This window comes from Oncorhynchus keta, chromosome 37 (assembly GCF_023373465.1).
Source record: "Oncorhynchus keta strain PuntledgeMale-10-30-2019 chromosome 37, Oket_V2, whole genome shotgun sequence".
Lineage (NCBI taxonomy): Eukaryota > Metazoa > Chordata > Actinopteri > Salmoniformes > Salmonidae > Oncorhynchus > Oncorhynchus keta.
Genome location: NC_068457.1, coordinates 23,499,358 through 23,522,310, shown reverse-complemented (window position 1 = coordinate 23,522,310; position 22,953 = coordinate 23,499,358). Strand labels below are relative to the sequence as shown.

At 46.4% G+C, this 22,953-nt stretch overlaps 1 protein-coding gene across 38 annotated transcripts in view; it reads right to left on the bottom strand.

Moving 5' to 3' along the window:
* Window positions 1-22,953, bottom strand: part of adgrg7.1 (adhesion G protein-coupled receptor G7, tandem duplicate 1) — a 130,757-nt gene that overhangs the window by 85,117 nt on the left and 22,687 nt on the right. The window contains exons 14-19 of one of the 38 annotated variants that reach the window (XR_008095825.1): window positions 22,777-22,935; window positions 22,333-22,492; window positions 20,511-22,074; window positions 20,347-20,428; window positions 20,071-20,152; window positions 19,074-19,794 (exon numbers count right to left, since the gene is read on the bottom strand). The exons of 3 other annotated variants lie outside the window; for them this stretch is intronic. Coding sequence is in view for 2 of the 35 variants with exons in the window: in XM_052499775.1 (XP_052355735.1) it covers window positions 21,886-22,074; window positions 22,333-22,492; window positions 22,777-22,935 (508 nt within the window). In the remaining 33 variants the exon portion in view is untranslated. Of the gene's footprint in view, window positions 1-19,071; window positions 22,075-22,332; window positions 22,493-22,776; window positions 22,936-22,953 lie in introns of those variants that run through there. 34 more of the 38 variants (XR_008095832.1, XR_008095817.1, XR_008095826.1 and 31 more) reach the window with 34 other exon arrangements.

Genomic DNA, 22,953 nt, shown 5'->3' with positions numbered 1-22,953 from the left:
ATTATTTGAATCAAACCAAATCGAAACTATGTTGAAATTATAATTGACCTACATTTATAGTCTCTTCACTCTGTCCAGCTTAATAAAAGTAAAATATTACGAGACCGTCAGGGAGTCTGGAATATTCAAAAAGCGTTGGATAGAGGACTAATTTTAGCAAACGTTGACTGTGAGGAAGTATAGTATTTAAAATACAATGGGGCTCATTACTGTCGGCTCACCTGAAAGGTACTCGCCACCCTGTGTCTTCTGAGAGCCGGATGTCACTGTAATCGTTCCTCCTTCTTCCTCCTTCAAGGAACTCAGAATCACCTTACAGGAATTTGACTGGGTGAAATGGAGCTGCTACAATAAACAGAATAGACACACAGGTGCAGCGTGAGTAGAGTTCCACATTTGGCGGCTCCGGTGCGGGACATAGCACCCACTCAGATCGCGTAACCGACCATGGAACCGGGCTGAACGCCATGCCCGAACTGGGCACCAGCGCAGAGGAAGGCTCTGTGACCTGGGGCACAAAGCACATGGCCTGGGGCACAAAGCAAGATTTACAACCGTGGAAGAAACAACCGTTGTACTCAAACACTGTCTCAACACCGTCAATCTCTGTGTATCCATCTAGGTGAAACGGCCCAATAGCCATCCCCCCTCTATTCCAAGCATGTTGAATAAAAATGTTTTTATCCTGGGCCAAGTACTCCAACCAGTTGTCATGCGATGGAAAGGCTATAGATGCTGGGGGTAAAGGTAGGTTTTCATGAATGCCGATGCAATAGTTGTACCACTCCAGGGGACAATGCCGGCATCTTTGATGACCTCTTCTCTGAATCTGAGGCATCATTCACGCAGGATAACCACATCATTGTCACAGTATGACTCCATCTCTTTATGGCAATCAAAGGTATTGTGACGTACTGCCTCATACCATGTCATGAATAGATATTACTACCCGCGCTATGACCCTGGGTGCAACGCCTTGTTGTATCAAGGGGTTCAACAGAAGATAGGAATCATAGGCTCTAGAAGTGTGAGCTACAAACGTGAAGTTTCTGTACTGGGGTTCTCTGAAGTGTTTTAGAACGAGTAGTGCACAATTGGTTCCCTCTGCCCACCACTTTTCACCCTTGAAAGTCATGGTAGATACAAAAATAGGCAAATGAACCCCGGATTGCTGATTAGTCTCAAAGTCATAAAACACATATTTCTCTGAATGTTCATCTTCAGCCAAGGGCAGAATATAGCACTTGTGTGGCACTTCTTGAACCACTTCAGTGTCTCTGCTTTTCAAAGGCCCTTTACAGATTGGGCAATGTATGATCCCACACACGTGAGTTTTGGGGTTGACTATTTTAAGGTTGTAATTGCAATGGCATTTTGGTCATTTCTTGTTAATGTCACAACTGCTTACAGATTTACATGCTTTGGGGTGCCAAGTTTCAATTTTGTGTTTTTCATAGCAGTAGGCCGAATGACATGTGCGTTGACAATCCACACAGGGTGTTAGGTTTAAGGGTTGCATCGGACATTTTTCATCCTGACATACTGAACAGTTATAACGACAAGAGTGCCCCCCCTTTCGGGTGTAGCCTGTATGACATGATGGACACACATATGGTGCTCCTAAAAAATCTCTGATGTTGGTAATAGCATAATAATGGGTGTTTTGCACATAGAAGTACAGAATCTGAGGATGAGGTTGTGGGTTGTTCTGGAATTTCAAGAGAGCTGAATTACCTCTACTATGGTACAAAACCACAATCTTGATGTTCAGAACATTTTCAAATTTGACTACGTCAGAGAAAGCGACAGCCTCCTGTATACCTAGATCGACGGCATTTTGGAGCTCCCTAGCCTTTTGTAAAGCTTCTGGATCAGTACATCCAGGGTTGAGTAAATGTGATAGGCCTATTGCAAAGCATAACTGATTAACAGGATTGTTAATGTTTATGAGATATGCCTTGTTATTGTTTATGATTTCTGACTGCATGAGACTATCAAGTTTCCTTCTCTGAACCCCTCTGCCTAGGGGTTGGTGAACTATTTGTACAACAAGCTCTAGGGTCCTATCAGCAATGATGGCTAAATTAGATTGAACAAGGCGCTCCAGCAGGGCAATAAATTGGGTAAAACAAGAGATGCTGTGATTTGCAGACTATCTCCACATATTTCAAGTTGTAAGACATCCCGAGGTCCTGTAAAACCTGTAGCCCTTTCTAAAAGTTTGCCAAGAGTATCCAAGATCATCACATAAAAACTGCATAATCAAGGCTCTGATTCATACATGTGATATTAAAAAACTGACAAATATCTGTATTGCTGAATTTATTGTAGTACACAACACGGACACATCTATCAATACGATCACCACTCTGATTTATTACACAATTTTCCAATTCCTCAAAAAGATTGTGGGGTTGCTCAGAGTCTTCGGACATAGGAGTTAAAGGAGGTGTGTGTGTGAGTTATTGATGGGGAGGTTGGCCCTGCCTCATTCATTTGGTTAATTAAGGATATGAGTTCCGGGGGGACCTGTGATAATGGGTGTTCAGGTGTCTGAGTTATTGATGATCTCTCTTTTGACGAACATATCAAGACTGTTTCAAGGACAGCTTTTTTCCATCTACGTAACATTGCAAAAATCAGAAACTTTCTGTCCAAAAATGATGCTAGAATCCTGACTAGAACCAACAAATGTGATCATATTACTCCAGTGCTAGCCTCCCTACACTGGCTTCCTGTTAAGGCAAGGGCTGATTTCAAGGTTTTACTGTTAACCTACAAAGCATTACATCGGCTTGCTCCTACCTATCTTTCTGATTTGGTCCTGCCGTACATACCTACATGTACGCTGCGGTCACAAGACGCAGGCCTCCTAATTGTCCCTAGAACGTCTAAGCAAACAGCTGGAGGGAGGGCTTTCTCCTATAGAGCTTATGGAATGGTCTTCCTACCCGTGTGAGAGACGCAGACTCGGTCTCAACCTTTAAGTCTTTACTGAAGACTCATCTCTTCAGTGGGTCATAGGATTGAGTGTAGTCTGGCCCAGGAGTGTGAAGGTGAACGGAAAGGCTCTGGAGCAATGAACCGCCCTTGCTGTCTCTGCCTGGCCGGTTCCCCTCTTTCCACTGGGATTCTCTGCCTCTAACCCTATTACAGGGGCTGAGTCACTGGCTTACTGGTGCTCTTTCATGCCATCCCTAGGAGGGTTACGTCACTTGAGTGGGTTGAGTCACTGATGTGATCTTCATGTCTGGGTTGGATGGGGCCACAGTGTCTCCTGACCCCTCCTGTCTCAGCCTCCAGTATTTATTCTGCAGTAGTTTATGTGTCGGGGGGCTAGGGTCAGTCTGTTATATCTGGAGTACTTCTCCTGCCTTATCCGGTGTCCTGTGTGAATTTAAGTATGCTCTCTCTTATTCTTTCTTTCTCTCGGAGGACCTGAGCCCCAGGACCATGCCTCAGGACTACCTGGCACGATGACTCCTTGCTGTCCCCAGTCCACCTGGCTGTGCTGCTGCTCCAGTTTCAACTGTTCTGCCTGCGGCTATGGAATCCTGACCTGTTCACCGGACGTGCTACCTGTCCCAGACCTGCTATTTTCAACTATCTAGAAACAGCAGGAGTGGTAGAGATACTCTTAATGATCGGCTATAAAAAGCCAACTGACATTTCCTCCTGACGTGGTGACTTGCTGCACTACTGCTGAACTACTATGATTCTTATTATTTGACCCTGCTGGTCATTTATGAACATTGGTACATCTTGGCCATGTTCTGTTATAATCTCCACCCGGCACAGCCAGAAGAGGACTGGCCACCCCTCATAGCCTGGTTCCTCTCTAGGTTTCTTCCTAGGTTCTGGCCTCTGTACAGCACTTTGAGATATCAGCTGATGTACGAAGGGCTATATAAATACATTTGATTTGATTTGATTGATGGGGAGGTTGACCCTGTCTCATTCGGTTAATTAGGGAAATGAGTTCCGGGGGGACCTGTGATAATGGGTGTTGGTGGGGAGGTTGGCCCTGTCTCATTCATTTGGTCAATTAATGATGTGAGTTCTGTTGGTATTCTAGAAGTAAAGCAACCATACGTGTGTGTAGCTGAACCTCTCTGGCTTTTAGAGCCCTGTAAACCACTACCCTCTTGACGATCTATTTCAAAAGAGAGAGAGAGAGAGAGAGACAGAGACAGAGAGACAGAGAGAGAGACAGAGAGACAGAGAGAGAGAGAGAGAGAGAGAGAGAGAGAGAGAGAGAGAGAGAGAGAGAGAGAGAGAGAGAGAGAGAGAGAGAGAGAGAGAGAGAGAGAGAGAGAGAGAGAGAGAGAGAGAGAGAGATCCAACAGTGCAGTAATATCTAACATTTTGTTGACTGTTAATCCCCCACCCATCCTCAGGAAATAACACCTGTTGTTTTGGGGGAACCCTATGTGCAAATGAACTCCTAGTGTTAAAAACAATGTTTAAAACAAATGCAGAGACACACACACACCTTTTGAGGTACATAGACAGAGAGAGCCTGATATTTCAACCTCCTTGAAGGTAAATGAGATGCTCGGGAAAATTTTTGTTTTGAGAACCCTATGTGCAAATGACCCCCTAATGTTGAATTGTTTCAAACACAATTGCAGAGACACACACACACATACACACCTCTTTCCCAAGAAGGCTTTCTCTGAGACACACACAGAGAAAGAGAGAGAGAAAAAGCTGAGATTCCTTTCATTAAAGGTAAGATACAATTAAAACCCTTTATTTAATTCTAAATCTTTAGTACATACCTTTTATACATGTTATAATTAGTTCATCAATTTTACGATGCAATATTTAACCAAGCCAGAATGTTTTTATACACAAAAAATGTTTATACAACAGATAAATATATATTATTACCCCACAGTACTAACATTTAATACCCTTTAACTGCGTATATTTATAACTGTCTGTTGTAAGAAAATATTCATATAAAAATAAGGCCTTTTGATTATATTGAAGATTCTCTAGGTGTGTGTAAACCCTGGGGCGTAGCTCATGAAATAACACCTGTTGTTTTGGAGAAACCCTATGTGCAATTGACCCCCTAGTGTTTAAAACACTATTTTTTTAAAGTATATGTTTTAAAAACAATTTCAGAGACACACACACCCCCTGAAAAAAACGTTGTTTTGAAACACATTTAAGGAGACACACACACACACACACACACCTCTTTCCCAGAAGCCTTTCTCTGAGAGAATGAGAGAGAGAAAAAACTGAGATTCCTTTCGTTAAAGGTAAGATACAATTTTAAAACCCTTGATTTAATTCTAAATCTTTAGTACAGACCTTTTAACCTCACTAGGGTAGGGGGCACTATTTTCACCACCGGATAAAAAGCTTGCCCAAAGTAAACTGCCTGCTACTCAGGCCCAGAAGCTAGGTTATGCATATAATATATTTGTAAAGAAAACACTCCAAAGTTTCTAAAACTGTTAAAATAATGTCTGTGAGTATAACAGAACTGAAATGGCAGGCGAAAACCTGTGGAAAATCCATCCAGGAAGTGCCATTATTTTGAAATGGCTGTTTTCCACTGAAAGCTTATCCACCATTTACAGGGATAGGACCCAGATTCCGTTCCCTATGGCTTCCACTATGAACAGTCTTTAGCCATTGTTTCAGGCTTTTATTCTGAGAATGAGGGAGAATAACAACTTTGAGTGAGTGGATAGTGGGATGTCCCCAGAGCTGTTTGCTGCTTTACTTTTTCTTTTATACTGACGACGCTATTGTCCGGTTGAAATATTATCGATTATTTAGGTTAAAAACGACCTGAGGATTGATTATAAACATCGTTTGACATGTTTCTACGAACTTTACCGGTAGTATTTGTAATTTTCGTCTGCTTTTGAGCCATTGGATTACAAAACAAAATGCGCCAACAAAATTGAGGTTTTTGGATATAAAGAAGGACTTTATCGGACAAAACAAACATTTATTGTGTAACTGGGAGTCTTGTGAGTGCAACCATACGAAGATCATCAAAGGTAAGTGATTAATTTTATTGCTATTTCTGACTTTCGTGACTAATCTACTTGGCTGGTAACTGTATGTAACGTTTTGTGTGCTGAGCGCTGTCCTCAGATAATCGAATGGTTTGCTTTCGCTGTAAAGCCTTTTTGAAATCTGACACGGCGGCTGGATTAAAAACAAGTTAAGCTTTATTTTGATGCATTACACTTGTAATTTCATGAAAGTTAAATATTTATAGTAATTTAATTTGAATTTGGCGCTCTGCAATTTCACCGGATGTTGGCCAGGTTGGACGCTACCGTCCCAGGTACCCATAAGGAATTAAACATGTTATAATTAGTTAAACAATTTTACTATTCCCTTGTTACAGAAAAGGGGGAGGCTCTATGGTCAACAAACACATCCATCCGTCTTTAAATCCCCATCTTCAGGGTCTGACTGGTTCAGACAATGTATCTTCCCCGCACGATATCCTGCTCCATCCAGGTTCCGTATGTTTTCTTTCCCTGGATAGATCAACCGTCTTGTCTTTGGGCCCTGAGTCCATCGGCGTAATTGTAGAAGCGCCCATCGGCGTAATTGTTCACGATGTTGGAAAATATTTTCCAGTTGTTTCATCATGTTAAGGAACGTATGTTAATCCCCCCACCTACAGCTAAAGACAGGCACAAAATAATTGACCTCCGTGCAGGCTTTTGAAAATACATACGAACTAACTGATTTGGTTGCATTGGAACTATTGAATTCAGGGCAAAAAATGGTCACTTTGGAGTCGGGACTATACGCTACTGAAGAGATTCTTATGGCTTTCAAATCATCTCGCCTGCAGACTTCCTCTTCCAGTGCGTCCCCATCAGGGTTGTCCCACTCAGGGCCGGTTCGATCTGGCATAGCGCAAGCCGTATCTTAAGCCATTCTCTCATCCGCAGCGCTGGAGAAAAATCCCCGGCTTTTGTTTGAAATAGGGTGCTGTGGTTTTCTTGTTGGAAAACGTAACCCATATGGCCGTCACTCATATCCAGCACTCCATTAAAACAATCAGGGGCATCCCAAAGAATGTCTTAGATGGTTTTGTCATTGTGTTCTTGACACGAGGAACACAGTACACCTACAATTTGTCTAGGAGAAATGTTTAATTTCTTCTTTAGTGTTCAGGGTTTATTTTAATTTCTTATTTAGTGTTCTGGGGTTAATATTGCAGGCAGAGTTGATATTGCAGGCAAATTTCCCTGAGGAAAATCAAACCAGGAAGTGACTTCTATTTTGAAAACTCCATGTTCCATAGCCTGCCTTTGCTCCATTTAAAGGGATATCAACTAGATTCCTTTTCCTATCGCTTCCTCAAGGTGTCAACAGTCTTTAGACATAGTTTCAGGATTTTATTTTGAAAAATGAGCGAGAAAGATAACATTGTGTCATTGTATGGCCGGGTGCCAGCATCGTTTTGTAAGCGTAACAGAGTTTATTGTGTAACTGGGAGTCTCGTGAGTGAAAACATCCGAAGATCATCAAAGGTAAACGATTAATTTGATTGCTTTTCTGATTTTCGTGACCAATCTACTTGATGCTCGGTGTACATAATGTTTTGTTGAGCGATCGATAAACTTACACAAATGCTTGGATTGATTTCACTGTATAGCATATTTTCAAAATCTGACACGACAGGTGGATTAACAAAAGGCTAAGCTGTTTTGCTATATTGCACTTGTGATTTCATTAATATAAATATTTTTAGTAATATTATTTGAATGTGGCGCTATGCAATTCAGCGGTTGTTGATGAGAATTATCCTATTAACGGGATGGCAGCCATAAGAAGTTAAATAAACACTCACTCAATAGCGTGAGAATGGAAGGACAGGATGTACATATATGGGTGTTACCAAGTGACCCATAAAATACGTCATAAATCACTGCTTTGACGGTTGCCTTCTACTGTATTCTCTCTGTTAGGTAACCAGTAGTTGGATGACCAGTAGTAGCTGCAGGGTATTCAGTAGTTGGAGGGTAAGTAATTGACGTGTCAGCAGTTGGAGTGTCAATAGTTCAAGTACCGGTAGTTGGTGTGTCGTAGTTTGTGTGTCAGTAGTTGGAGTGACAGTAGTTGGTGTGTTGTAGTTGGTGTGTCAGTAGTTGGAGTGCCGGTAGTTGGTGTGTTGTAGTTGGTGTGTCAGTAGTTGGAGTGCCGGTAGTTGAAATGCCGGTAGTTGGAGTAGTTGGAAGGTCAGTAGTTGGCATATCAGTAGTTGGAGTGTCATTAGTTGGAGGAGCACTAGTTGGAGGGTCAGGGGTTATAGGGGCAGTAGTGGTTGGAGGGTCAGGGGTTATAGGGGCAGTAGTGGTTGGAGGGTGAGGGGTTATAGGGGCAGTAGTGGTTGGAGGGTGAGGGGTTATAGGGGCAGTAGTGGTTGGAGGGTCAGGGGTTATAGGGGCAGTAGTGGTTGGAGGGTGAGGGGTTATAGGGGCAGTAGTGGTTGGAGGGTCAGGGGTTATAGGGGCAGTAGTGGTTGGAGTGTCAGGGGTTATAGGGGCAGTAGTGGTTGGAGGGTCAGGGGTTATAGGGGCAGTAGTGGTTGGAGGGTCAGGGGTTATAGGGGCAGTAGTGGTTGGAGTGTCAGGGGTTATAGGGGCAGTAGTGGTTGGAGTGTCAGGGTTATAGGGGCAGTAGTGGTTGGAGGGTCAGGGGTTATAGGGGCAGTAGTGGTTGGAGGGTCAGGGGTTATAGGGGCAGTAGTGGTTGGAGTGTCAGGGGTTATAGGGGCAGTAGTGGTTGGAGTGTCAGGGGTTATAGGGGCAGTAGTGGTTGGAGGGTCAGAGGTTATAGGGGCAGTAGTGGTTGGAGGGTCAGGGGTTATAGGGGCAGTAGTGGTTGGAGGGTCAGGGGTTATAGGGGCAGTAGTGGTTGGAGGGTCAGGGGTTATAGGGGCAGTAGTGGTTGGAGTGTCAGGGGTTATAGGGGCAGTAGTGGTTGGAGTGTCAGGGGTTATAGGGGCAGTAGTGGTTGGAGGGTCAGGGTTATAGGGGCAGTAGTGGTTTGAGTGTCAGGGGTTATAGGGGCAGTAGTGGTTGGAGGGTCAGGGGTTATAGGGGCAGTAGTGGTTGGAGGGTCAGGGGTTATAGGGCAGTAGTGGTTGGAGGGTCAGGGGTTATAGGGGCAGTAGTGGTTGGAGTGTGAGGGGTTATAGGGGCAGTAGTGGTTGGAGGGTGAGGGGTTATAGGGGCAGTAGTGGTTGGAGGGTCAGGGGTTATAGGGGCAGTAGTGGTTGGAGTGTCAGGGGTTATAGGGGCAGTAGTGGTTGGAGTGTCAGGGGTTATAGGGGCAGTAGTGGTTGGAGAGTCAGGGGTTATAGGGGCAGTAGTGGTTGGAGTGTCAGGGGTTATAGGGGCAGTAGTGGTTGGAGTGTCAGGGGTTATAGGGGCAGTAGTGGTTGGAGTGTCAGGGGTTATAGGGGCAGTAGTGGTTGGAGGGTCAGGGGTTATAGGGGCAGTAGTGGTTGGAGGGTCAGGGGTTATAGGGGCAGTAGTGGTTGGAGGGTCAGGGGTTATAGGGGCAGTAGTGGTTGGAGGGTCAGGGGTTATAGGGGCAGTAGTGGTTGGAGGGTCAGGGGTTATAGGGGCAGTAGTGGTTGGAGGGTCAGGGGTTATAGGGGCAGTAGTGGTTGGAGGGTCAGGGTTATAGGGGCAGTAGTGGTTGGAGGGTCAGGGGTTATAGGGGCAGTAGTGGTTGGAGGGTCAGGGGTTATAGGGGCAGTAGTGGTTGGAGTGTGAGGGGTTATAGGGGCAGTAGTGGTTGGAGGGTGAGGGGTTATAGGGGCAGTAGTGGTTGGAGGGTCAGGGGTTATAGGGGCAGTAGTGGTTGGAGTGTCAGGGGTTATAGGGGCAGTAGTGGTTGGAGTGTCAGGGTTATAGGGGCAGTAGTGGTTGGAGTGTCAGGGGTTATAGGGGCAGTAGTGGTTGGAGTGTCAGGGGTTATAGGGGCAGTAGTGGTTGGAGTGTCAGGGTTATAGGGGCAGTAGTGGTTGGAGTGTCAGGGGTTATAGGGGCAGTAGTGGTTGGAGTGTCAGGGGTTATAGGGGCAGTAGTGGTTGGAGTGTCAGGGGTTATAGGGGCAGTAGTGGTTGGAGTGTCAGGGGTTATAGGGGCAGTAGTGGTTGGAGTGTCAGGGGTTATAGGGGCAGTAGTGGTTGGAGTGTCAGGGGTTATAGGGGCAGTAGTGGTTGGAGTGTCAGGGGTTATAGGGGCAGTAGTGGTTGGAGTGTCAGGGTTATAGGGGCAGTAGTGGTTGGAGGGTCAGGGTTATAGGGGCAGTAGTGGTTGGAGTGTCAGGGGTTATAGGGGCAGTAGTGGTTGGAGGGTCAGGGGTTATAGGGGCAGTAGTGGTTGGAGGGTCAGGGGTTATAGGGGCAGTAGTGGTTGGAGGGTCAGGGGTTATAGGGGCAGTAGTGGTTGGAGGGTCAGGGGTTATAGGGGCAGTAGTGGTTGGAGGGTCAGGGGTTATAGGGGCAGTAGTGGTTGGAGGGTCAGGGGTTATAGGGGCAGTAGTGGTTGGAGGGTCAGGGGTTATAGGGGCAGTAGTGGTTGGAGGGTCAGGGGTTATAGGGGCAGTAGTGGTTGGAGTGTGAGGGGTTATAGGGGCAGTAGTGGTTGGAGGGTGAGGGGTTATAGGGGCAGTAGTGGTTGGAGGGTCAGGGGTTATAGGGGCAGTAGTGGTTGGAGTGTCAGGGGTTATAGGGGCAGTAGTGGTTGGAGTGTCAGGGGTTATAGGGGCAGTAGTGGTTGGAGTGTCAGGGGTTATAGGGGCAGTAGTGGTTGGAGTGTCAGGGGTTATAGGGGCAGTAGTGGTTGGAGTGTCAGGGGTTATAGGGGCAGTAGTGGTTGGAGTGTCAGGGGTTATAGGGGCAGTAGTGGTTGGAGTGTCAGGGGTTATAGGGGCAGTAGTGGTTGGAGTGTCAGGGTTATAGGGGCAGTAGTGGTTGGAGTGTCAGGGGTTATAGGGGCAGTAGTGGTTGGAGTGTCAGGGGTTATAGGGGCAGTAGTGGTTGGAGTGTCAGGGGTTATAGGGGCAGTAGTGGTTGGAGTGTCAGGGGTTATAGGGGCAGTAGTGGTTGGAGTGTCAGGGGTTATAGGGGCAGTAGTGGTTGGAGTGTCAGGGTTATAGGGGCAGTAGTGGTTGGAGTGTCAGGGGTTATAGGGGCAGTAGTGGTTGGAGTGTCAGGGGTTATAGGGGCAGTAGTGGTTGGAGTGTCAGGGTTATAGGGGCAGTAGTGGTTGGAGTGTCAGGGGTTATAGGGGCAGTAGTGGTTGGAGTGTCAGGGGTTATAGGGGCAGTAGTGGTTGGAGTGTCAGGGGTTATAGGGGCAGTAGTGGTTGGAGTGTCAGGGGTTATAGGGGCAGTAGTGGTTGGAGTGTCAGGGGTTATAGGGGCAGTAGTGGTTGGAGGGTCAGGGGTTATAGAGGCAGTAGTGGTTGGAGGGTCAGGGGTTATAGGGGCAGTAGTGGTTGGAGGGTCAGGGGTTATAGGGGCAGTAGTGGTTGGAGGGTCAGGGGTTATAGGGGCAGTAGTGGTTGGAGGGTCAGGGGTTATAGGGGCAGTAGTGGTTGGAGGGTCAGGGGTTATAGGGGCAGTAGTGGTTGGAGGGTCAGGGGTTATAGGGGCAGTAGTGGTTGGAGGGTCAGGGGTTATAGGGGCAGTAGTGGTTGGAGGGTGAGGGGTTATAGGGGCAGTAGTGGTTGGAGGGTCAGGAGTTATAGGGGCAGTAGTGGTTGGAGTGTCAGGGGTTATAGGGGCAGTAGTGGTTGGAGTGTCAGGGGTTATAGGGGCAGTAGTGGTTGGAGTGTCAGGGGTTATAGGGGCAGTAGTGGTTGGAGTGTCAGGGGTTATAGGGGCAGTAGTGGTTGGAGTGTCAGGGGTTATAGGGGCAGTAGTGGTTGGAGTGTCAGGGGTTATAGGGGCAGTAGTGGTTGGAGTGTCAGGGGTTATAGGGGCAGTAGTGGTTGGAGTGTCAGGGGTTATAGGGGCAGTAGTGGTTGGAGTGTCAGGGGTTATAGGGGCAGTAGTGGTTGGAGTGTCAGAGGTTATAGGGGCAGTAGTGGTTGGAGTGTCAGGGGTTATAGGGGCAGTAGTGGTTGGAGGGTCAGGGGTTATAGGGGCAGTAGTGGTTGGAGGGTCAGGGTTATAGGGGCAGTAGTGGTTGGAGGGTCAGGGGTTATAGGGGCAGTAGTGGTTGGAGGGTCAGGGGTTATAGGGGCAGTAGTGGTTGGAGGGTGAGGGGTTATAGGGGCAGTAGTGGTTGGAGGGTCAGGGGTTATAGGGGCAGTAGTGGTTGGAGGGTCAGGGGTTATAGGGGCAGTAGTGGTTGGAGGGTCAGGAGTTATAGGGGCAGTAGTGGTTGGAGGGTCAGGGGTTATAGGGGCAGTAGTGGTTGGAGTGTGAGGGGTTATAGGGGCAGTAGTGGTTGGAGGGTGAGGGGTTATAGGGGCAGTAGTGGTTGGAGGGTCAGGGTTATAGGGGCAGTAGTGGTTGGAGTGTCAGGGGTTATAGGGGCAGTAGTGGTTGGAGTGTCAGGGGTTATAGGGGCAGTAGTGGTTGGAGTGTCAGGGGTTATAGGGGCAGTAGTGGTTGGAGTGTCAGGGGTTATAGGGGCAGTAGTGGTTGGAGTGTCAGGGGTTATAGGGGCAGTAGTGGTTGGAGTGGCAGGGGTTATAGGGGCAGTAGTGGTTGGAGTGGCAGGGGTTATAGGGGCAGTAGTGGTTGGAGTGTCAGGGGTTATAGGGGCAGTAGTGGTTGGAGTGTCAGGGGTTATAGGGGCAGTAGTGGTTGGAGTGTCAGGGGTTATAGGGGCAGTAGTGGTTGGAGTGTCAGGGGTTATAGGGGCAGTAGTGGTTGGAGTGTCAGGGGTTATAGTGGCAGTAGTGGTTGGAGTGTCAGGGGTTATAGGGGCAGTAGTGGTTGGAGGGTCAGGGGTTATAGGGGCAGTAGTGGTTGGAGGGTCAGGGGTTATAGGGGCAGTAGTGGTTGGAGGGTCAGGGGTTATAGGAGCAGTAGTGTGACAATACAGAGGCGGATGCAAGATGCAAGCAACGATGGTTTAATGACTACAGTTTACAACAGCAACAGGACAGACAGACTGTACTCAGACGGAATCCGACCCAGGGACTAGGGCGCATCTTCCAATGATAGCGTGCTGAGAAATCCAGGGGAGTGTGTCCGGATGGGTAGGAAGGAGCACAGCAGATAATCCACACAAGGGCGGTGAGAGAAGAGCACAGACACACGACACAACCTCAGGGAAGTAACAACGATCTGACAACAAGAAACACTGGTTACAGAACATATAAAGGGAAGATAAGTGGTTCCAGCTGGAGCAGACAATCAGGCCGAGATTGGGAACCACGCCCACACAAACACGGGAGAGAGAGAGAGAGAGAGAGAGAGAGAGAAAAAGAGGCAGTGGATTCATGAACCGTGACAATACCCCCCCCCTAGGAACGCCTCTTGGCGTTCCCAGGCGAATTTACCTGTCGATTGAAATCATCGATAAGGGAGTGATCCAGAATGTCCCTAGCAGGTACCCAACTTCTCTCCTCCGGGCCGTAACCCTCCCAGTCCACCAGGTACTGGAATCCGCGTCCCCTCCTTCTAGAGTCCAAAATACAATTGACAGAAAAGGTGGGTTCCCCATCAACAAGTCGTGGCGGCGGGGGAACCGGGACCGGCGGGTTAATGCGTGCCTGAAACACAGGTTTTATTTTAGACACATGAAAGGTAGGATGAATTCTCCTATACGCCGGAGGAAGCTTGAGCCGGACCGCCACCGGACTAATGATCCTGGTGACTCTGAACGGGCCGATAAATTTGGGGGCAAGTTTGTTCGAAACGGATCGGAGTGGAATGTTCTTAGTAGAAAGCCACACTCTTTGGCCAACGACGTATACCGGAGGCTTCGACCGGTGGCGATCGGCCTTAGCCTTGGTGCGCGCCCCACCCGGAGAAGAGTCTCACGGGCTCTGCTCCATGCGTGACGGCACCTCTGGATGAAAGCGTGAGCGGAAGGAACAGTGACCTCGGACTCCGTACTGGGAAAGATAGGTGGCTGGTAACCTAAACTACACTCAAACGGAGAGAGACCCGTAGCTGCCACTGGCAACGAATTGTGAGCGTACTCAACCATAGAGAGTTGTTGACTCCAGGAAGAGGGATTCTTAGAAACCAAACATCGCAACACTCTCTCCAAATCTTGGTTGGCCCTCTCCGTTTGACCGTTGCTCTGGGGATGAAACCCTGAAGACAGGCTGACACTCGCTCCCAGTAACCTACAAAACTCTTGCTAAAACTTGGACACAAATTGGGGCCCCCTGTCAGAAACTACGTCCATCGGCAGGCCATGTAAGCGAAAGCGTGATCCACGACAGCTACCGCTGTCTCCTTGGCAGATGGTAATTTAGGCAAGGGAATAAAATGAGCCGCCTTCGAGAACCGGTCCACCACGGTCAACACCACCGTCTTGCCCTGGGAGGCGGGAGGCCGGTAACAAAATCTAGCGCGATGTGGGACCAGGGTCTCGAAGGGACCGACAGCGGTTGGAGTAACCCATCTGGGGGTCGATTAGAAGTCTTCCCAGTGGCACAAACCGAGCAAGCCAAGACAAAACTGTGAATGTCACGAGCCATCAGTGGCCACCAAAAGCGTTGCTTAACCAAAAAGCTAGTGCGGCTGACTCCTGGATGACACGCTACGTTGGAGCAATGGCCCCACCGAATAACATCGGACCGACACCCCTCCGGCACAAACAACCGATTAGGCGGGCAACCGGGCGGAGGCGTTACCCCTTCTAAGGCCGTTTTGACCCTCGATTCAACCTCCCATGTGAGTGTGGAAACCACTAGGGTCCCGGGTAGGATGTACTCGGGAGTGGATGGGCGTTCGGAATGGTCAAAAATGCGAGAAAGGGAATCGGGTTTGACATTCTTGGAACCCGGGCGATACGAGAGAGAGAAGTCAAAACGTCCGAAAAAGAGTGCCCACCGCGCCTGTCTGGAGTTGAGTCGCTTAGCGGTTCTGATATATTCCAAATTTTTGTGATCGGTCCAAACTATAAAAGGTACCCCCGAACCCTCTAACCAATGGCGCCACTCCTCCAGTGCTAACTTCACTGCCAACAACTCTCTGTTGCCAATGTCGTAGTTGCGTTCCGCAGGTGATAACCGATGGGAAAGGAACGCACAAGGGTGCATCTTGTCGTCAGAAGAGGAACGTTGGGAAAGTACCGCACCTACCCCCACCTCTGAAGCGTCCACCTCTACTACGAACTGACGCGAGGGATCGGGAGCTATGAGGATGGGAGCCGAAACAAAGCGGCTCTTGAGTTTGGCGAATGCAGCCTCGGCTGTATCGGACCACCTGAACGGCACTCTGGGGGAGGTTAAGGCGGTAAGAGGAGCGACTATCTGACTAAAGTTGCGAACGAAACGCCGGTAGAAGTTGGCGAATCCCAGAAACCTCTGTAGGGCCTTACGGGAATCTGGGCTTGGCCAATCCACCACAGCCTTAACCTTGTCAGGATCCATGCGAATACCTTCAGTCGAGACGATGTAACCTAGGAATGGAACGGATTGTGCATGAAAAATGCATTTCTCCGTCTTGACAAAAAGTCCATTCTCCAACAACCTCTGAAGCACTCGTCTGACGTGCTGAACGTGTTCCTGGAGAGAAGAAGAAAAAATCAGTATGTCATCCAGGTAAACATATATGAACTGATCAATCATATCTCTCAGCACGTCATTGACGAGTGCCTGAAAAACCGCTGGGGAGTTGGATAGCCCAAAAGGCATGACCAAATATTCGAAGTGCCCTCTGGGGGTGTTAAACGCGGTCTTCCATTCGTCCCCCCCCCTTATGCGAACCAAATGATATGCATTACGTAAATCCAACTTAGTGAACACGGATGCTCCCTGTAACCTTTCAAAGGCTGAGGACATCAACGGTAAGGGATAGGTATTCTTCACTGTGATATTATTCAACCCACGGTAATCAACGCAAGGACGCAGAGATCCGTCCTTCTTTCCCACAAAGAAGAACCCCGCCCCCGCTGGAGAAGAGGAAGGACGAATGAATCCAGATGCCAGAGAATCAGAGATGTATCTCTCCATAGCCTCCCTCTCAGGAACAGAGAGTGAATATAACTTGCCTTTAGGCGGAGACTCACCTGGCAATAATTCTATAGCACAGTCATAGGGACGATGCGGAGGAAGAGAAGCAGCACGGGACTTACTGAACACCTCCTTCAGGTCGAGGTATTCAACGGGCACGTTAGACAAATCCACTGCCTCCTCTAGAAACACAGAATCAGACACAGACGAACAGGCAGACACTAAACAGGACTCAAGACACTTGTTACTCCACATGGATATAGAGTTAAGACCCCAGTCAACTCTGGGGTTGTGTTAGGTGAGCCAAGGGTGGCCGAGAACTAATGGTGCAAGGGGTGAGTCCATGAGTAGAAATGATAGTGTCTCAGTGTGATTGCCAGAAGTGATGAGTGTGATAGGTTCAGTGGTGTGAGAAATGTTGGGGAGTTCTTGACCATTGAGAGCGTTGACGGATATCTTGTGCGTGAGTGAGGTGATAGGGATCTGGAGTTTGTGAGCGAGCTTGAAGTCCATGAAATTACCCTCTGCTCCTGAGTCCAGTAAGGCTTGGGTGTCGTGCGTGTGGGTGGCCCATCTTAGTCTTACCGGGAGGAGAGTAGATGATGAGGTCTTCTCTGTGGTGACACCACCCGATAGTAGCCTCATGTTTACTACCGGGCCTGATCTTTTACCGGGCAGGAGTGGATAAAGTGGCCCGCTCTACCACAGTAGAGACAGAGTCCTTGGGATCTCCGCCTCTCCCTCTCTTCCCGGGAGAGGCGAGCTCTCCCCAGCTGCCTGGGTTCGTGAGCGGAGGCTGAACTGGCCGTGTTCCCGCCGCTGGCATGCCCGCCCTCCGTGTCGTTATATGGTCTGTTAGGGCATGCTCGGCGGCCAATACGACTCAGACGAGCGTCGACCCTCAAGGCTAGTTCCACTAGTCCATTTAAACTCCTGGGAAGGTCCAGAACATAAATCTCCTTCTGGATCCGGTCCTCCAGCCCATGCAGGAACATGTCCCACTGCGCCTCCTCGTTCCACTGACACTCTGCGGCCAGAGTGCGGAATTGGATGGAGTATTCTGATACTGAACGGTCTCCTTGGCGAAGGTCAGCGAGTAGTCTGGCCGCCTCCCTACCCGCCACGGCCCGATCGAAGACCCTTCTCATCTCCTCGGAGAGTGTCTGGAAAGAGGTGCAGCATGGGTCCTGGTTCGCCCACACCGCCGTTCCCCAAAGAGCCGCTTTGCCTGATAGCAGTGTGAGTATGAATGCTACCTTAGACTGTTCACGATTGAAGGTCCGTGGCTGTAACGAGAAATGCATGGAACATCTCGTAAGAAAGGCTCTGCAATAGTCAGGATCACCTGAATAACCCTCTGGTATCGGTAGCCGTGGCTCTAGCTGGGAATCCGGCTCTGGCGGGGCGGGTTGAACTGCCGGTGTAGGTGGCGCAGCGGAACCCCTCAGATGTTGTAATTGTTGGATCAGCTGGGATACCTGCGTCGCAAGGGCTTGTACTGCCCGATCTGTGCTGGAGATGTTCTCCTCTTGTTGATCCATTCTCGTGATACTGCGGGAAATGAATTCGGTCAGACTCGTTGAACTCGCTGCATCCATGGTATGGTCAGATCGTTCTGTGACAATACAGAGGCGGATGCAAGATGCAAGCAACGATGGTTTAATGACTACAGTTTACAACAGCAACAGGACAGACAGACTGTACTCAGACGGAATCCGACCCAGGGACTAGGGCGCATCTTCCAATGATAGCGTGCTGAGAAATCCAGGGGAGTGTGTCCGGATGGGTAGGAAGGAGCACAGCAGATAATCCACACAAGGGCGGTGAGAGAAGAGCACAGACACACGACACAACCTCAGGGAAGTAACAACGATCTGACAACAAGAAACACTGGTTACAGAACATATAAAGGGAAGATAAGTGGTTCCAGCTGGAGCAGACAATCAGGCCGAGATTGGGAACCACGCCCACACAAACACGGGAGAGAGAGAGAGAGAGAGAGAGAGAAAAAGAGGCAGTGGATTCATGAACCGTGACAAGTAGTAGTTGGGGTAGTTATGTCAATGGTGGTTGGAATGGCATAGGATGTGGTGAGATTCCCCTGTGATAAAGATACTTTATAAAAGATAATTAACTCAGTAAACCACATAAACAAGGACACATAGTGTCAGTTGCTATAATCATGCTATAAAGATTATCCATGCTGTTCCAGTTTCATTGTGTCTGCATCCGGGTAGAAAGGTTTTCTATTGTACTTTATGAGAGAAATAAGTCATTATCACTGCCAATAAACGGCTGATAGCAAAGGCTACTCTGTTATCAACTGTATCTGAGACCTGACAGTAGTCTCTTCACAGTATGTAAACAATGGCTTAACAGTAAATCGTACGTGTTTGGATAAAAGTCTGAAACAATGTCTTCATTGATGCTATTGTATCTCTCGAACGCACCAATTTGTAAGTCACTCTGGATAAGAGCGTCTGCTAAATGACTTAAATGTAAAATGTAAATGTCGCAGCAAACAGACAAAACATAAATCAATCATTGACTATAAACCAAACTTAAAAATTCATAAACCAAACTAAAAACAGTAAGGTTATATATGGGTAATAATCATTTCATAAGTTAAATGCATCATACATGTTTGCACATCTGAAGTGAAAGCAATTTTCCTACACAATTCTCAATCATAGAAGACTCTTAACCTAACCTCTTAATGAACATCTTAAATCAAATATAGAGCAAGTCTTATCTGTAGCAAAGACAGCCATAATCCATGGAATAGCCTTAATTTCTCAGAACAAGACTAGACTGATGACTTTCAGAAGAAAGTTATTTGTTTCTGGCCATTTTGAGCCTGTAATCGAACCAACAAATGCTGATGCTCCATATACTCAACAGTCTAAAGATGGACAGTTTTATTGCTTCTTTAATCAGAACAACAGTTTTCAGCTGTGCTAACATAATTGCAAAAGGGTTTTCTAATGATCAATTAGCCTTTTAAAATGATAAACTTAGATTAGCTAACCCAATTAGCCATTGGAACTCAGGAGTGAATGATGCTGAAAACGGGCCTCTTTACGCCTATGTAGATATTCCTTTAAATATCTGCAGTTTCCAGCTACAGTAGTAATTTACAAGATTAATAATGTCTACAATGTATTATAATGGACAATTTTTTTTTTTAACAAGGGCATTTCAAAGCGACCCCAAACTTTTGAACATTAGTGTATATATATATATAATATATATATACATACAGTACCAGTCAAATATACATACTGTATATACTGTATATAGACAACATCCACATACACTATGTACACTATGTACACAGTGAACACCAGGCTAAAAACTACAGACTACACTATAAACACCAGGCTAAAAACTACAGACTACACTATAAACACCAGGCTAAAAACTACAGACTACACTATAAACACCAGGCTAAAAACTACATACTACACTCTAAAGACCAGGCTAAAAACTACAGACTACACTATAAACATACCTCCCTCTGACATGCCTGTTTTCTTCCTCAGCCTTTCATACCTCCCTCTGACATGCCTGCTTTCTTCCTCAGCCTTTCATACCTCCCTCTGACATGCCTGCTTTCTTCCTCAGCCTTTCATACCTCCCTCTGATATGCCTACTTTCTACCTCGGTGTTTCATACCTCCCTCTGACATGCCTGCTTTCTTCCTCAGCCTTTCATACCTCCCTCTGATATGCCTGCTTTCTTCCTCGGTGTTTCATACCTCCCTCTGACATGCCTGCTTTCTTCCTCAGCCTTTCATACCTCCCTCTGACATGTCTGCTTTCTTCCTCAGTGTTTCATACCTCCCTGCTTTCTTCCTCAGCCTTTCATACCTCCCTCTGACATGCCTGCTTTCTTCCTCCGCCTTTCATACCTCCCTCTGACATGCCTGCTTTCTTCCTCAGCCTTTCATACCTCCCTCTGACATGCCTGCTTTCTTCCTCAGCCTTTCATACCTCCCTCTGACATGCCTGCTTTCTTCCTTGGTGTTTCATACCTCCCTCTGACATGCCTGCTTTCTTCCTCAGCCTTTCATACCTCCCTCTGACATGTCTGCTTTCTTCCTCAGTGTTTCATACCTCCCTGCTTTCTTCCTAAGCCTTTCATACCTCCCTCTGACATGCCCGCTTTCTTCCTCTGCCTTTCATACCTCCCTCTGACATGCCTGCTTTCTTCCTCAGCCTTTCATACCTCCCTCTGACATGCCTGCTTTCTTCCTCAGCCTTTCATACCTCCCTCTGACATGCCTACTTTCTTCCTCAGTGTTTCATACCTCCCTCTGACATGCCTGCTTTCTTCCTCAACTTTTCATACCTCCCTCTGACATGCCTGCTTTCTTCCTCAGCCTTTCATACCTCCCTCTGACATGCCTGCTTTCTTCCTCAGCCTTTCATACCTCCCTCTGACATGCCTGCTTTCTTCCTCAGTGTTTCATACCTCCCTCTGACATGCCTGCATTCTTTCTCAGTGTTTTATACCTCCCTGCTTTCTTCCTCAGCCTTTCATTCCTCCCTGCTTTCGTAGTCTTTCATATCTCCCTCTGCACCACAGCACTCCTTTGGATCTGCTTTCTTCCAGCTTGACCTGGTTCTGCATCCCCGAACCAGTCTGCCTTGGTTTACTGACCCAACAATGTCAATTTGCAAACATGTGCATTGCCAAAACATTATTGGGCAATAACACTTTTGATATATATAAATGGTGTGTGTATTACTATAGGCAATAATGGAAGTCTATGAGACATTGACAAAGGTTGAACTTGCAGCCAATCAATCTGTGAGTAACAAGTTGGAAATGAACCCTTTAAGCGGCAGCTCAACTGAGTGGCTGACAACCAAATGTAAATTCAAATAAACATAACTTTAGTTCACCATATTTTGTCATGCCATTTAGTAAAATGACCATGTGGTTTTCATTATTGGACTCCTATATATTTTTACACAAACATTCAAAGATGGTTAAAAACCCGGACGTGAACTTGAGAAAAACTTAACCTGATTAATCACACATTGTCAGTACTAATTGTGTATAAAATGGGATATTACATGTCTGTACAATGTTGTTGACCTCTAAAACATAATTTTTGGTATCACAAAATTACTAATATGTTATTTATTAATTTGAGGAACTCTTGAAAAATATGCTCTACCAGGCGGTTGAGTTGCACATTAAAGGAATGCTATTTAGACAAAGCTAGCTATTATGGACAATGGAAAAAGATTGTTGTGGGATTTTTTTGTCTGTGCAAATATAAATATATTTTCATATTCATATCAGTATTTAAAGTCTGCCTGTTATCTTCAATTTGTTTCACAAATGTTTTCAGGACATGTAATTTTACAGGTATTATGAACATATAAACAGTAAACATTAATGTATATATATTTGAATAGTCATATATTGACACACAAATATATCATATTGTATTCATATTTGATATCAGTCATCATTTATCTTGGCCTGTCTTCCATTATAAGTAACTGAAGCAGACATGACGTTAATTAATGTACCATTTTTCAGATGATTTCAAAAGCATATTTAAATCCAATACATAACTAGTTTAACATAATTGGGCAACTGAACAGGCTGGTTGAGATGTTAGCAATCAAATACTAATTATTTATGGCCTATATTAAGGTTAAATACACATGTTTTTCAGAAGAAAAAAAATGATGTGACAGTTAAAGGGTTAATGTGTTGACACAATAGGGTCCAGCTGTGTGTATGATTCTACGTTATCACTGTGGTTGTCTCGCCATAGACTGAACCTCTTGGTGTGACGTGGGATCTCAACACTAGAGACAGATTTCAAAGCATCTGCCATCATTTTCTTGACAATTGATGTTCTTGCGGTGAACAGAATGAAAATCTGCAAACCCTGTGGAGCGAAAACACAAACACAAAGACGTTATCAAGGATTTTCAGGAACACACAAGGACAAACAAAATGACAAAACAAAAGGTAGCGTTTCCATAAAGACCAGCTCAATTTATTTATGTTTACTAGGTGTCTAATTTTCATTCATGTCTGGATTATGTGGTACAATAGACACTAGTATTTCTAGTTTACATTTGAGTCATTTAGCAGACGCACTTATCCAGAGTGACTTACAGTAGTGAGTGCATACATTTACTACCTGAGTGGTGGTGAGAACACAGAAGGAGATGTTGAGTATGGTGTACATGGTCTGGTTCTGGGTAATGAGCAACAGATAGCCCAGGATCCAGGAGAGACCGAGCACCACAGCCAGAGAAAAGCTACTGAGGAACTTCTTATTCATCGATGTGTCTCTTGTACTGGGAAACATAACCAACATACTTAGACTGCTGTAATAGACTGCTGTAATGCTGTGGTATAAGAACAGTATGCTTCCATTGACTGAGTGGGTTAGAGCCGTGGTGCTCACTACATTTGATGATTTTCTTACGAACGACAATTAATAATAATAAAATAATAATACATATTATTTATTACAAGCTAAGTAAGTAAGACAATAAAGCATTAACAAGCATTTAAATCAAGACATCTTAATGACTACAACTTTGTACTTCGTGCCTCCAAAATGCCCCATTAATGTTACCTGGTTAAATGTGGGTTGGTCTTGCATGTTGTAACTGCAAAACATATCAACACCACCGTGTTGAAGATAAGCATGAACGCCACAGGGACCAGGAACCCCCAAAACATTGGCAGCTTGAAGTCAAAGTTCCCCTTTGGATCGAGGGCAGCAAGCCAGCAACTGACAGGTCAAATGAAT